A 13,992-nucleotide genomic window follows, 5' to 3' on the forward strand; every position below is an offset into this window, starting at 1 on the left:
TCGTCTGTCTTATTTGAATGGGTCAGCTATTCCACATTATGGACGTTTAAGTCACCACAGATGTGGATGTTAGCCGAGGGATGTGCAGACAGGATGTGGTCTATTTTCTCAGATATGCTCTTAAAGATAGTAACTCCGCTTTTGTGTGGGTGATAGAGGGAAAATATAAATGCAGTGGTGTTAGCAAGTGCAACCTGGAAGCACATATAGGGTAAATTAGGATCTTCTCTAGAGATATCCCTGCTACACGGGAAGCTATTTTTAATGTAGGCACATATTCCATGCCCATGGCGATCTTGGGGGTCAGATTTAGCTGTTAAGTTAGAGTATCCGTTAATTATAAACTCATCTAGGGAAATGGTCGGCCCTATTCCAGTTTTGCTTAGAAATAATATGTTCGGTTTCGTCTCCTGTAATTGGGTTTCAACCTCTGGAAGGTTGGAACGTAGACCCCTGATGTTGAAGAAGGAGACCTGGTAGTAGGGGTCTACGTTGGAAGATGGGGTTCTAGGTTTATTCGAGTTTTTTTTCTGGAGATATTTCATGTTGAGGTTTTGGGATTTGTGGAACAGGTCGGCATACTTGGTTAGAGCAGTACAGAGAGGGAAAGTAAGAGAGAAAAAGACAGGAATTTTTTTTTTTTTGTAGCACACGAAAAGGTAAAGCCGTAATAATTACCCACTAGTATGGCATCGAGAGGCCCCACCAGAGACTACTGTATGATCCAGAATCCATTCACCAAATGGCAATACAGCAGTCCCAGTACTTTACGCCTGCTGATAGGACAGCCTCCTTAGTGGTTAATCCAAGGTTCGGGCCCCTGACTATTAGCCGGATAACGTCAGCCCAGACAAAACGTTTACCTCCAGCACCCTTACTAGTGACATGGCCAAAAGGACAGACATAGAGACAGAAAAATTTCCGACATCTCAGACTACTGTTCACCAATTACTACCGACCTTTAAGAAGAGTTTTCTTCACCCTTTGGCAGAAAAATCACTCATTGAATGAGAACTGAGGGACAAAAAAGTGTTGTTGGGGGGAAACCGATTATATGGCAGGAAGTATCGGATTGTATAACATAAGTAGCAATTCGAACAAATGACACACAAAATTAATTTTATATACTTACAGTACTTTTAGATTTCTTAAACTCGAGAGATTAGTGATGGTTCCAATGGAATTATCCTGCAGGTAAAGACGCGTAAGGAATTTATTTCCATCCAAGGTCGGAATTCGTGGCAGCTTATTATCATAAAGATAAAGCACTAATAAATTGGGGCACATGGATAAGTCACATTTCTGAAAAGAAAATAATTTACAATAATAATTCTGTCTCTGTTTCAATATATTTTTAGATCATTTGAATTATTCTCTATATTGTTCTTATCTAAATGCGATTTTCACAACGTTTTGGCTGAAGTAACCTCTGGCCTTCTTCAGATGAATCTTGCTGAACTCAGTATCTTTCTGTCAAACTCGGGAATCTTTCTGTCAAACTCGGGAACCTTTCTGTCAAACTCGGGAACCTTTCTGTCAAACTCGGGAACCTTTCTATCAAACTCGGGAATCTTTCTGCCAAACTCGGGAACCTTTCTATCAAACTTGGGAACCTTTCTGTCAAATTCGGGAATCTTTCTGTCAAACTCGGGAATCTCCATGGTATTTCAAATGGGACCCTTTATTTAATCCATGGGGATATCATTCTCTTGTTTCATCAGCCATGATCAGCTTGAAGTCTTATGTAATTCACAATTGTATTATTAGCATCGCTCTAAGGATTCAACTTCATTAACAGCTGAATTTTACTTAGTATTTCATCCGTTATGCCATGGGTTTAATACAAAGAATACAATTGCAAATTACTTAAGCTTCTACTTAATCATGCCTGACAGAACAAGATTAAATAAAGGTTTCCATTCAAAATTCTGTACAGATTTCTCAGTTTGACAAAAAGGTTTCCCAGTCCAACAAGATACACCTGAAGAAGGTCGGAGGTTACATGGGTTGATATGTTGTGTGAATAACACTCAAAGTGTCCAAATAATACAAATTATCAATCCTCATCCCACAAATTAAAAAATTTTTTATATATATATATATATATATATATATATATATATATATATATATATATATATATATAGTGCATAACACTTAGCGAGTTAATTCAATATATAATACCAGCTGAACGTCTGGCGTTGTCTAGTCATAAAATATGCTTAAATATGATAGTTTAATTTATGCTGATTTTGTATTTATAATTATAGAGTCAATTCTCTACTGATTATTATATTGTACCTAATATATAGCGGTGATTTCATAAGTAAAAAAAAATAGAACTTGGATGCCATCAGCTAGAATTGAAGCCAAAATACTTAGCATTCCAGCTTTAGTTGTTAACGGTTGAGCTATTGTCAGATGCATAGGAAATAATTAAAAATGTACTGACTTTAATGTATAAATGTATATATTTGTGCATGCATGCAGGAGCACTTTAAGTCAACTTAAACCTGCCAAGTTCTAATTTATTTTTTAATTTTGATTTCTTAGCAGCTACTTTTACCGATTTTTATATATATATATATATATATATATATATATATATACATATATATATATACACATATATATATACACATATATATATATACACACACACACATATATATATATATACACACACACATATATATATATATACACACACACATATATATATATATATATATATATATATATATATATATATATATAACAGCAGTCCAAATAAAGATGCAAGGATTTCAGCTACCTCATGCTGCTCTGTGACTTTGTGTCTCGGATGAGATGCACTTTGAAACAATTGAAACAGACACACACACACACACACACACACATACACACACACACACACACACACACACATAGTGAGTTTTATAAATTAGATTAAGAGCAGCTGACTGAAAGATTATATTATTGACAATAACATACAGTGTTAATGTAATACATAGTGTATACCACTGAAGGAGGTAATTCAGTATATAACGTCAGAGACAACTGACCCAAAGTATTACATAAAAAGTGAGGATTGTTTTTGCAATCGCTTGATGTAAAGAAACAATAAATATACATAAATTAGATACAACTAATTTTGATGAGTATGATGTAATTCAGTGTTTAATGGGAAATAAATGGTAAATGTGTAGTTTAGCGGCGTAAATTATTTGACAAACAAAAATTTATAAAAACTATTTATTTTTATATAAAACACATTATCAGACCCAAAGGCTGAAATAAAACCAGAAAAAATTTCGTTTTGATTATTTTTTTCTCATTTTTTATTAGACTAAATGTAGGACATTCAACGCCGCTGCATTGCTTTTTAAATTTGACCTTTTTAAGGTTTGACAGATTGGCCTTTTTTACGCTCTTTCATTACAAAAATATATGGCGGCCAAAAAACAGTTAATGAAAGAGCGTAAAAAAGGCGAAATTTGGCCTTATAAAGGCCAATCTGTTAAACCTTAGAAAGGCCAAATTTAAAAAGTAATACAGCGGCTTCGACTGTCGTACATTTAGTCTAATAAAAAATGTTGAAAAAATAGTAAAAATGTATTTTTTCGGGAGTTATTTCAGTCTTAGGTTCTAATAATGGGTTTTATATAAAAATAAATAGTTTTTATAATTTTTTGTCTGGCAAATAATTTACGCCATTAAACTATACATTTGCCAAATAAATTATATTGTGATATGAAAAGTTTACCTAGTTTTCAATGCTTGATTTATCTATATAATTGTAAAACTCAGATCAGCTTGCTTGCTTAGGCGACCATCCGGTTTGGAAAATTCTGCGAATGTGTATTACATGAAAACAAAGCTATAAAGGTTTCCTTTTAATCGAAAATTTTTTCGGAGTTTAAAATATACAACTAAAAACAAAACTAAATCCTTTTTGCTTTTTTTCATCAGAATTTTACGAATTTTATTTATATTTTTCATCGCAAATTGGAATCGTTATCAAACAGTAAAAAGAAAAAAACTACTTTCTTTCATTTTCATTTTTTTTTTAAGTTTAAAACTTTTTTAAGTCATTTTTTTATGCTAAAATTTTACACGCTAAAGCAAACAAAATATTTAACATTACAAAAACAAAGACGCTGACTCGTGATAAATGCTTTCGTTAAGAGTCGCACTTTTTTTATTTACAAAGCAATTCGGCGGAAGTGACGTTAGACAAATTTTAAGGTTCAGATGACCAACACTGTCTAATGTAAATTTTTTTAAGCAAATATAAAAATAGAAGTTTTAATTTGTCACTGGAACCAGTGAAGACAACACATGTTTGGAAATAGACAAAGAAAAGAAAAGAAAACAGTCTCTCGGGGAAAGGGTACAAATTAGAATCCTTTTGATGAGGATAATAGTATTCCTATATCTTTGGAAATTTGAAAATTTGTTGAGGTCACATAACTGATATATTTTATTAAGGTCACTCTTGAGTTCAGCTCAGTTCATAATGCTGCTTATAATTCCCAACTTCAATAGCTATTTGCTTTGTTAAATTTATATTGTGATTTATTTGAAACTAGCAGGGGTACCCAGTGTTGCCTGGGTGTGGAGAGGTGGTGTAGTAAAGAGTCAATAGAACCAGTAAAAAAAAAAAAAAATAGATGCTGCCTGGATGGAGAGAGGTGTAAAAAAAAATAGTTTAAGTGAACGGTAAAATGATTCGGTTTTTGTGTAAAAGGAAAAAATCCCATCACGTAAGCTTCGAAATAAGAAAGAAAAAAAAAAAAAAAAAAAGGAATAGGAAGGCTCGAACCTGTAATGTGAAGGAGAAAAAGGTGAACAAAAGCAAACCGCTTAACCTCCGTGGCCACCTTAACATACGTTCAAATTAAGGCTCGGCATTACAAATGCGTATGATGAATTTGCAAAAACGTCTGCAAAAAAGTGACCCCTCCTTGTACAAAACTGCCCAGTCGAAGGTGAAGGAATGAATGTTTTTGGCCAATTTTTCGATATTTGTCGTCCAAGACATTGAGCTTCAAAACAATACTGATCTGGTCAGGATCCATAGCGTGTGTCGAAAGTTTTTACCACACACACACACACACACACACACACACACACACACACACACACACACACACACACACACACACACACATTTTGCCTTTTATATATATATAGACGTTGTTTTCTTGGGAAAATATAGAGAAAAATTCCATAGCTCTTTCTCTAAGGAATTTGGAGTATTGCTTTTGGCTAGGGTATTGATAATAGTTGCGTTTTTGTAGCGTATCAAGAACAATGGTGATTAGTAATGCTATTAGATGGTGAAGGATAAAAATGAATAAAGCATGTATGTTGCGGATGAAGGATGAAAATCACACAGTAACAATTCAAAAAGTTTTAATTCCAACACAGCATGTTGTGAATCAAAGAAAGAAAAACATAAAGAAAAATGTATTTAATCATGTGAAAAATACATTTCATTGATTAAATCGTTGTATTATTTAAATTATTCAAACTATTGTTCTCATCTTTTATGCTATTCTCACAAACCTTCGGCCACTGTAACCTTCAACCTTTTTCAGGTATATCTTGTTGAATTTGTTTCAGGTATATCTTGTTGAAGATTTTTCTGTCAAACTCGAAAATTTGTACAGAATTTTTAATGGCGCTCTTTATTTAATGTATTTTATCATACTAGAATTGTCTGTATGGGTAAAAAAATTAAATACGTGTTTTTAACTTTTAATCTTTGTGATAAAATTCAAGAAATGTTGAGAAAACTGGCACAGACGGATACGTCATCGAGTTAATACATAAAGATATACATAAGAACCTTTTATAATTTGAAGATGACTATTACTGATAGTTTGGCGTATGATGTGATGTAATGCAAATGTTATGTGAAGCAAAGTTATATTTTCTAGACAAACTGTCATAGCAAGTTCCAAGCAGATTGGCGCAACATAATCTTCATACACTAATGCAGCTGAAGTCATACTATGCTAAACTTAATGAATATCAGTAATGTAAAACATTTTTGTTTAACCTGAAATAAACTAATGTTTATTTATAGTGGAAATAGATATTTGCAAATTCGGCAAAATTTTCCTTACTATTATTTCACCCCAAACAAGACACAATGCTACTTGAATATAAGGGGTTACTAACTGAAATCTAATCAACAGGGTCAGTGGGTAGAGTAGAACAGCAAGATGTCTGTTCACATTATCCTTGAACTTCTGTATGGTTGTAAAATCAGGGAAACAGAGACCTGTCAGGAAATTACAAAGTCTAGCAGTTTGAGGAAAGAAACTTTATTATTATTATTACATTTTCACCCCAAACAAGGCACATTGCCACTTTGGTGTAGGGGGTTACTATCAGGGGTAACATCTACTGGGGTACTATGTAGGGATTTGGACAGCAAGGTGTCTGTTCACGTTACACTTAAACTTCTGCACATCAGTACAGTTGGGGAAGCAGGAATGGAATTCTAAAGTCTAGCGGTTCTGGGGAAGAAACTACTGGAATAGAGAGATCTTTTACATCTAGGGATCTCTACTGCGTGGGGGTGAGATTTAGCTTCCTGTCGGGTTTGTCGAGGATGTCTACGTCGTGGGGGCACAAGTGCTTGCAGTTCATCAGAGCATTCTCCATTAAAATCCTTGTAGAACTGGCAGAGGGATGTAACATTTCATCGATGAGACAGAGGCTGAAGCTTAGATGCCAGTTCAGGTCCTATCAGATTGGCGACTCTCTTTTGAACCTTGTCTAGGAGCGAGAGACTAGTAGCAGATGCACCAGCCCAAATATTACAACAATACTCCATACATGGGCGAATGGTGGCCTTATAGAGGTACAGGATACTTTCGGGTGTTAGTAGTTTTCTAGCACGGTAGAGAGAGCCTACCTTCTTTGCAGCGGCCCTGGCAATGCTTTCAATGTAATTGTTCCAACTCATGTTTCCTGTGAATGTTAGGCCAAGGAGTTTGAAAGATGTACTCTCAGATAAAGTGGCGTTGGCCATTGCCATTGGTGGTAGAGAAGGTTTCTTTTATTTATTGAAGGAAACTAGTTTAGTCTTGGTGGCATTGAACGTGACCATCCATTTTTGTCCCCATTCCACTACAGATCGGAGGTCATCCTCTAGTGTTTCTGCCATTTCTTTTCCTGTCATGCCTGTTATAGAGTGTGGTGTCATCAGCATATATACCCATCTCAGAGGCAATTTTGTCGGGGCGGTCATTTATGAATATTAGGAACAAGAGGGGTCCAAGGATAGACCCTTGGGGCACTCCCGCATTTATATCATATTGTTTAGATGTACGACCGTCGAGGACAACCTGGATTTTTCTCTTATCTAAGAAGGAATTAATTATGTTTAGTATTCTACCAGTGATACTGTATGATCTAAATTTCCTGAGGAGACCCTCATGCCATACCCTGTCAAAAGCCTTAGATATATCTAGAGCTACCGCTCTGCCCTCCCCGGTTTTGTCCAGTGAGTCGTATATACGTTCAAAGATTACAATGAGGATGTGTGCTGTGGAACGGGCTTGTCTAAATCCATATTGTTGGTCAGTCATCTGTAAGGTGATGGACTAGAGCATAGTTAATTAAGGTCTCAAATATTTTGGAAAGAAGTGGGAGGAGGCTGATGGGGCGATAATTTAATGGGTCCGTTTTTTCTCCAGAATTCTTGAATACTGGTACCACAGAAGCAGTTTTCCAACAGCCTGGAAAGCAAGATTCATTAAAGCATTTGTTGTAGAGTTTGGAGAGAACTGGAGCTACTTCAGCTGAGAACTTTTTTAATAGCACAGCTGGGATGAGATCGGGTCCACATGCCTTTGAAGTGTCAAGTTTTTATGATAGCATGCACCTGAGCAGGAGTGATTTTCAAATCGTCTAGCGTGACGTCTGTCCACATAGGAAAGTCAGGTAGGGGTGGTTGAGAGGGTCCAGTGTGGAGTTTGAGGCAAACCGACTGGCAAGCATGTTAGCCTTCTCGGTTGCTGAGCATTATTAGAGTAGAAGATTTTCATGCGCTTTGCTGCTTTTTGGGTGAGTCGGAGGTATTTACATTGAGACGGTACATGTACATGTGTTCATTGCTCTTCTTTTTGGTTCAATGTGACAGTTGTTCAAAGAGTGGGATTATCTCGGTGCAAAGTCTTTCATCACTATAAAAAGCTTCAATCACAGGCATTACTTGATATGCAATGTAATACACATTTTACCATCAGTGTGTATCTTGATAACAAAAGGCTGGCTGTAGCCTAAAATGGCAAACGGACACTCAATGAGGACTGATGCGAATATGGGCGTCAATGGAAATAAAGGCTCTGGAACATCCACGGTCTGGTTGGGCAGATGTTCAGACACCGCAGCCTGGATCCAGTCATCAGCAGATGTGCAGGACTGTAAAAGGTTCAAAGAAGTGACCGTCCAGCACGTGCTGCTGGTGGCGCTCATGTCTGCCTCATTTGAGCCAGAGATGTATTAAGTAATGGCAATACTCGCGAACGAGTTTGCTGCCATCATGTATGTATGTATGTATGTATGCATGTATGTATGTCTGCCTAAAACTTTTGACAGAGGCAACGGATTTTCACAGGATTGGTATCATTTTGAAGCTCGACGTCTCAGATGTCAATTTTTGGAGAGCCATTTTTGTAAGTCATCGTATCGGTTGGATTGACTTTGCCTAATTTTAACATTCTGAGCTTCCAGTCGCGTCATGGAGTAGCAGTAAGACGTCAGATTTTCTTTCACTTTCTTTTCCACCTTTGTGTCACGGGTTCGAGCCTGCCTGCCTACCTACTACCATTTTTTTTTGTTTTTGCTCAACACACACTTCCAAACACCCGGACAACGTTGGGTACACAGGCTAGTTGTTAAAGAAAAGAGGCTTAGTCTTGGTATTTGTCTATTTGTATTAGACTTATGTCGGATAAATCTGTGGAATGCTGCCTTTAAGAAATTGTTGATCCTGACGATCTGGGAGACAAGTTGGAAACGTGACAGTCTGTGTCAGGGAATGGGATGCAGAAAACTATGTGTGATGCTACCAGTTGGGTCTGTGTAACTAGAAAAACCAAGGCAATTACTATGGTGGACATTAAAGTCACCAAATATATGAACAGTATCTAGGCGCTAGTATTTAGGGAGGGTGCTACATATATGCTGTCAGAGACATAGTTTATTAGGGTACACTCCTGGATCGAGGGAAAATGGTAGAGAAAATGTAATTAATGTTATGTCGTGATTTAGTCGAAAGCCTGGTCGTTACACTCCACTATAAAATATTAAAATAAGATTGAAGATAAGTTTCCTTCTCATTAAAAGTGAAAAAGAGGGCGTGCATATAAAACATTACAATTAATTTAAAGGACAAATAAAATACTGTTAAAATGTTGTTGATAAATACATTAGTAAAATAAGAATTAGACAGTAAAGAGTTAAAATATGATTCAAAATGATATTAGAATGTTAAATTTTAGTTTTCATGCAAGAACAGACAACACAACTGCATAACTTTAGCTCACATGGGGGAAAGAAACAAATTAGTTTTCAACAGAATTTCAATAAAATATAGTGGAAATTAAACAAATATTTGCTAAGTAAAGAAAGTAAAAAAGGAATAACCACTTAGCTTTGAGGATTTAATTTAAAATATATATATAATTTTAAATAAATAAATAAATAAATATATATATATATATATATATATATATATATATATATATATATTTATATATAAACTATAAATACTAAGTATCTACTTAATATAGATATATACACGGACATGCAACGATGTCATATCCTCAAAGAAAGGAGTAATAATGAGGAAGATGAATCCCAGAAGATATCACTGTCCAGGTGGTGGAAGCAATCCTAAACTGGCCCAGTAAAGAAATAAATCAGTTAATAAAATACGGAAAAATAGAAAGACCCAGGGGAAACAAACCCCCCATGCAGGGCTCTGGAATAAACTGTATAGTTAAAATCATGGCTAAACCAATAGAGGTACTGATCAATACTGAATTGGAAGTCTTGCTACTCAAACCTGCTCCTCAAGCCATCAGTTTTTGAGGAGTTAAACACATAAATGGGAACTGAGAGATTCCAATCTAGCAATTAACCCTTACAAATGGGCAAAGGATAGCACTAACAAGTCCATTTATTCATTTTTTAAAATGAAAATGAGGAAGGCGAAAAGTTTGTCATGGTTTTATATGACCCCAGAATTAGATCGGAAGTTGATATTGGGGGTAGATTGGGTGTAAAGGAACTGATCTCAAATAACCTTTCACACTAACCAACTAAAGGCTGGAGGTGTGATCATCCCACTTGGTAGCAATACCAGTGGAAGATTTGGAAGTTCTTCATTAAGAAAAATGGAGTTGCCTGCATGCACTGCCAAATCCTATACTATTAAATCGGTTCCTAACAAACGCAAAAGGTATCTACCCTATCAGTATTGAACTCCGATATCTATAAGAGTGGCAATTAAGGTATCTCCCCACCCACATACATCACATAAACCCGTGAAAACACTAATTGCTTTCCATGGAATTTTCAAGCTAAAGAGGGGCTCAAAATGATTAGTTCTCCCTCACAGAAAGCAAAACACTTCCAACCTGAAATGAACATATAGGAGAATCCCAATTCTGAAGATTTAAAATATAACGCCCTTCCTCCAATATACAGGTAATAGAAGTCGATGATAAAAACAAAGTTTTTCTAAATAGCAAATTAATTTGGAGCGGAGAAAAATTGTGACACCATAAAACATAAAAAGAAATAATTGTCAAAAAACGGATAAAGAAAATGTTTTTTTTTCTAAAAAGAAACAATTCAGAAGATAAGAGTCAATAGATTTTGAATGTCAACTAAAAGGAAGGCCTTTTTTTTTTAGTTGTTGTTTTACAACGTTTCGGCCAACTATTCCTGTGGCCTTCGTCAGGTGGTAACCACGATGAGATAGGAACTCCTAAACTGCATCCTCAGCAATTACTGCCTTCCATAGTGGCGCAGTGGATAGAGACGTCGAATCTCTACGGTTCCAAGTGAGCATTGTCTGAAGATAACAGTTTCAATCCTACCCAAAGCCGGCCAGAAGGTTACTTGGCCAAAAACGTGGTGAGACGACAACAACTATGGAAGGCAGTAATTGCTGAGGATGCAGTTAGGAGATGCAGAGTTCCTATCCCATTGCAGTTACCACCTGATGAAGGCCACAGGAATAGTTACCGATTAATCAGCCTTTGATAAGCAGCTGATTACTGATTAATCGACCGATTAATAGGTTTTCTATTGTTGATTTATCAGCAAATTTTGTATGGAATAGCTATATCAAGGGTATCTTATTTGGGCTTCGAATACTATGTTATTTTGATTATTATAATTAGGGTAAGACTCATGCCAGGTTGCCCTGACAAACTCAAATATAAGGAGGCCTTAGACACTTTCGGATAGTGTCTAGTAGGCATTCAAGTTCTCTCTTTTTTGTTTGAATTTTTTTATCACTTTGTTTTTCCTGAGGATGGGGCATTCTACCGGATGCCAAACATTCTCCCATTAGTTTAGTTACTCCAACCGAGAGATCTTTTTAAGATTCTAACCGTTTCTTTAAGTGCTATTGTATTTCTTTTGCCCTTGCTTCACCGGGTATATTCGCCCTATAGTTTTTGAAATTCTTTTTCATTAGCCCTGTTGTTCCTATAATGACTTGTTTGATTGATACCTTCTTAAAATTCCAGTTTCTTTTTTATGTCGTACATAAGTCTTTCGTATTTTGTTATTTTCTCCCTCTTTGCTCTGTTAAGGCCAGCATCATTAGGGACGCTTACTTCAACTAGAGTTGCCACATTCTCCTTCAATAGTGTGTGTATGTGTGTGTGTGTGCGTGCGTGTGTGTGTGTTTACTCATTTACTGTTTTGTTTTCAGAAAAAGTTAAACAAAAATTGTAAAGCTGCAACCATGTTTTTCTACAGTATTATTTATTAAACGAACTCAAGCAGTATCATCGAAAACCAAAAGCAATCAATACAACTTAAATCTCGCTAATATATATAACTTGAAATCAGAGGCAACAAGTAAAATGTGAAATCAATAGCAATCAAGTTAATATATATAGCTGAGTTAATAACACTATAATTCTTATAAAGTTAATAAAATTCAAAACTTACAATCTCATCCAACTGTCGTTCTTGAAGATGAAGGTGCGTCAAACGACTTAAGAAATGGCTGATGCTTTCATCTCGCATCTTCTTGGTATTTCCACTGACGCCACTAAGGATGAGATTAATATTTAACTTGACCATTCTGGAAGGAGGGGAGGAAGGAGAAGGAGTCTATTGTTACCTTAGTGAAGAAATCAGCACTCTGTAAACAAAAAAAAAAACAAAAAAAAAACAAGAAAAGCAAAATATTAACAAAAAAAAGATGTGCAAATTCTTGTAATTTTGTCAAACATTTAAGAATGATTAAGCAGTTCAGGTTAAATGGATTGTACAACTCCGCAAATTCTTTAAATTATAATTATGTACAAGAACTGTGGAAATTCCACAGTTAAAATAATTTGGATTATTTGGACTATGATTCTCATCTTGATTGTTCATGACGTTTAAACAAATGTAAACTTTGATTTTCTTCAGGTGCATCTTTTAGAAGTTGGACATCTTTTTGTTGATCTCAGGAATTTAGTAATATTACACATCTATTTATACTCGGGAATCTTTATGCCAAAATTTGGAATGAAGCCTTTCTCTTAATCTACAAGACGGATTGTTCTCATTTTGTCAGCCATGATCAGGTAGTAGTGTTAATTATTATCGTATTATCGCCTGTAGTGTGGATTGAACCTTCAATCTCCAGAAAACTGTCATGTATCTTTGCGGATAATTTTAGTATGAATTTTATGAGCCTTTAACCTAATCTTGTTTTTGATGAGTCACATTACTAATTACTATAGCTATGACAACAGCATATTCTTTTCATTGTTTTGACTCTTGAGTATATACCCAACACAGTTAGACACAGCTAATCAACCAAGAACCAGATCACTCTATATAAAAGCATATAAGATATCAACAGATACACACTCATGGGTCAAAACAATGGAAAGAATATGCTGTTGTCCTAGCCCTACTAATTACTATGTTTTGTTTAATAATGTTCTAATCTTCTATTTGTAATGATTGGTTCCCATATTGCATTTAATTCTAAATTAGGTTCATTAAGAAGGTGACTGTTGCTCAACATATGTGTTGCTTCTTCGAGATATCTTACTTAGCCCCACAAATGTAAATTTTTTTCCTTTTTATTTCCATCTGTGACCAGCTATACCTGACTTTTCAATATCCCAACATATTATGGCTATCTGATTTTTTTTCTAACTTTGCTTTTAGCGGCATGTCTCACTTTTGTATATTTTTCACGCTTATATGTAATGATATATAAACAATTATTGGCTATATTTTATGTAGAAGGCTTTGTAGCAGTAGCAGTCCCTGTTACAATGGCAAAACAGCAGCGGCAGCAGCCACCATTAACGATCTCTGAAATATATGGTTGACCTCTAAGCTTGGTATTGATTGGAGCAAATATTTAATTTCGATTGGAATTGAACTAATCAGAAATAATCTCTTATGCAAACACACTACTGGTTCCTAAATGGAGTACTATTTGTTTTCTTAAACCACAAGAAGGCCCATCTGTGTAATCAACTCATATAGCTCTGTTCAACCACCAAACTCTTCTTTTAGTGTGCAAATTAAGCCCGTCTTTAGTGTCAGACTATCAGCAGCAACCTGAAGTCTACACTATTCAAGATGGTGACTTTTCAGCGCAGGAACTTATTCACAATAGGATTTCTGCAGAAGGACTCTTTGATAGGCTTATAAGAGTAGCGGTTGATGGACAAAAAATCAGAAGCTGACAGTATTAATGATAGCATCCCTCAGGGTTCCATCGTGGGCCTAACT

At 35.5% G+C, this 13,992-nt stretch overlaps 1 protein-coding gene across 1 annotated transcript in view; it reads right to left on the minus strand.

The window, feature by feature from the left end:
* Window positions 1-13,992, minus strand: part of LOC145279913 (protein phosphatase 1 regulatory subunit 42-like) — a 50,649-nt gene that overhangs the window by 21,918 nt on the left and 14,739 nt on the right. The window contains exons 2-3 of the mRNA XM_080131470.1: window positions 12,196-12,391; window positions 1,133-1,302 (exon numbers count right to left, since the gene is read on the minus strand). Of these exons, the coding sequence (XP_079987596.1) occupies window positions 1,133-1,302; window positions 12,196-12,330 (305 nt within the window). The 5' untranslated portion in view covers window positions 12,331-12,391. The remainder of the gene's footprint in view (window positions 1-1,132; window positions 1,303-12,195; window positions 12,392-13,992) is intronic.

The sequence above is a fragment of the Euprymna scolopes genome, chromosome 7 (genome assembly GCF_053919585.1).
Source record: "Euprymna scolopes isolate OS-2025 chromosome 7, ASM5391958v1, whole genome shotgun sequence".
NCBI classification, from domain to species: domain Eukaryota; kingdom Metazoa; phylum Mollusca; class Cephalopoda; order Sepiida; family Sepiolidae; genus Euprymna; species Euprymna scolopes.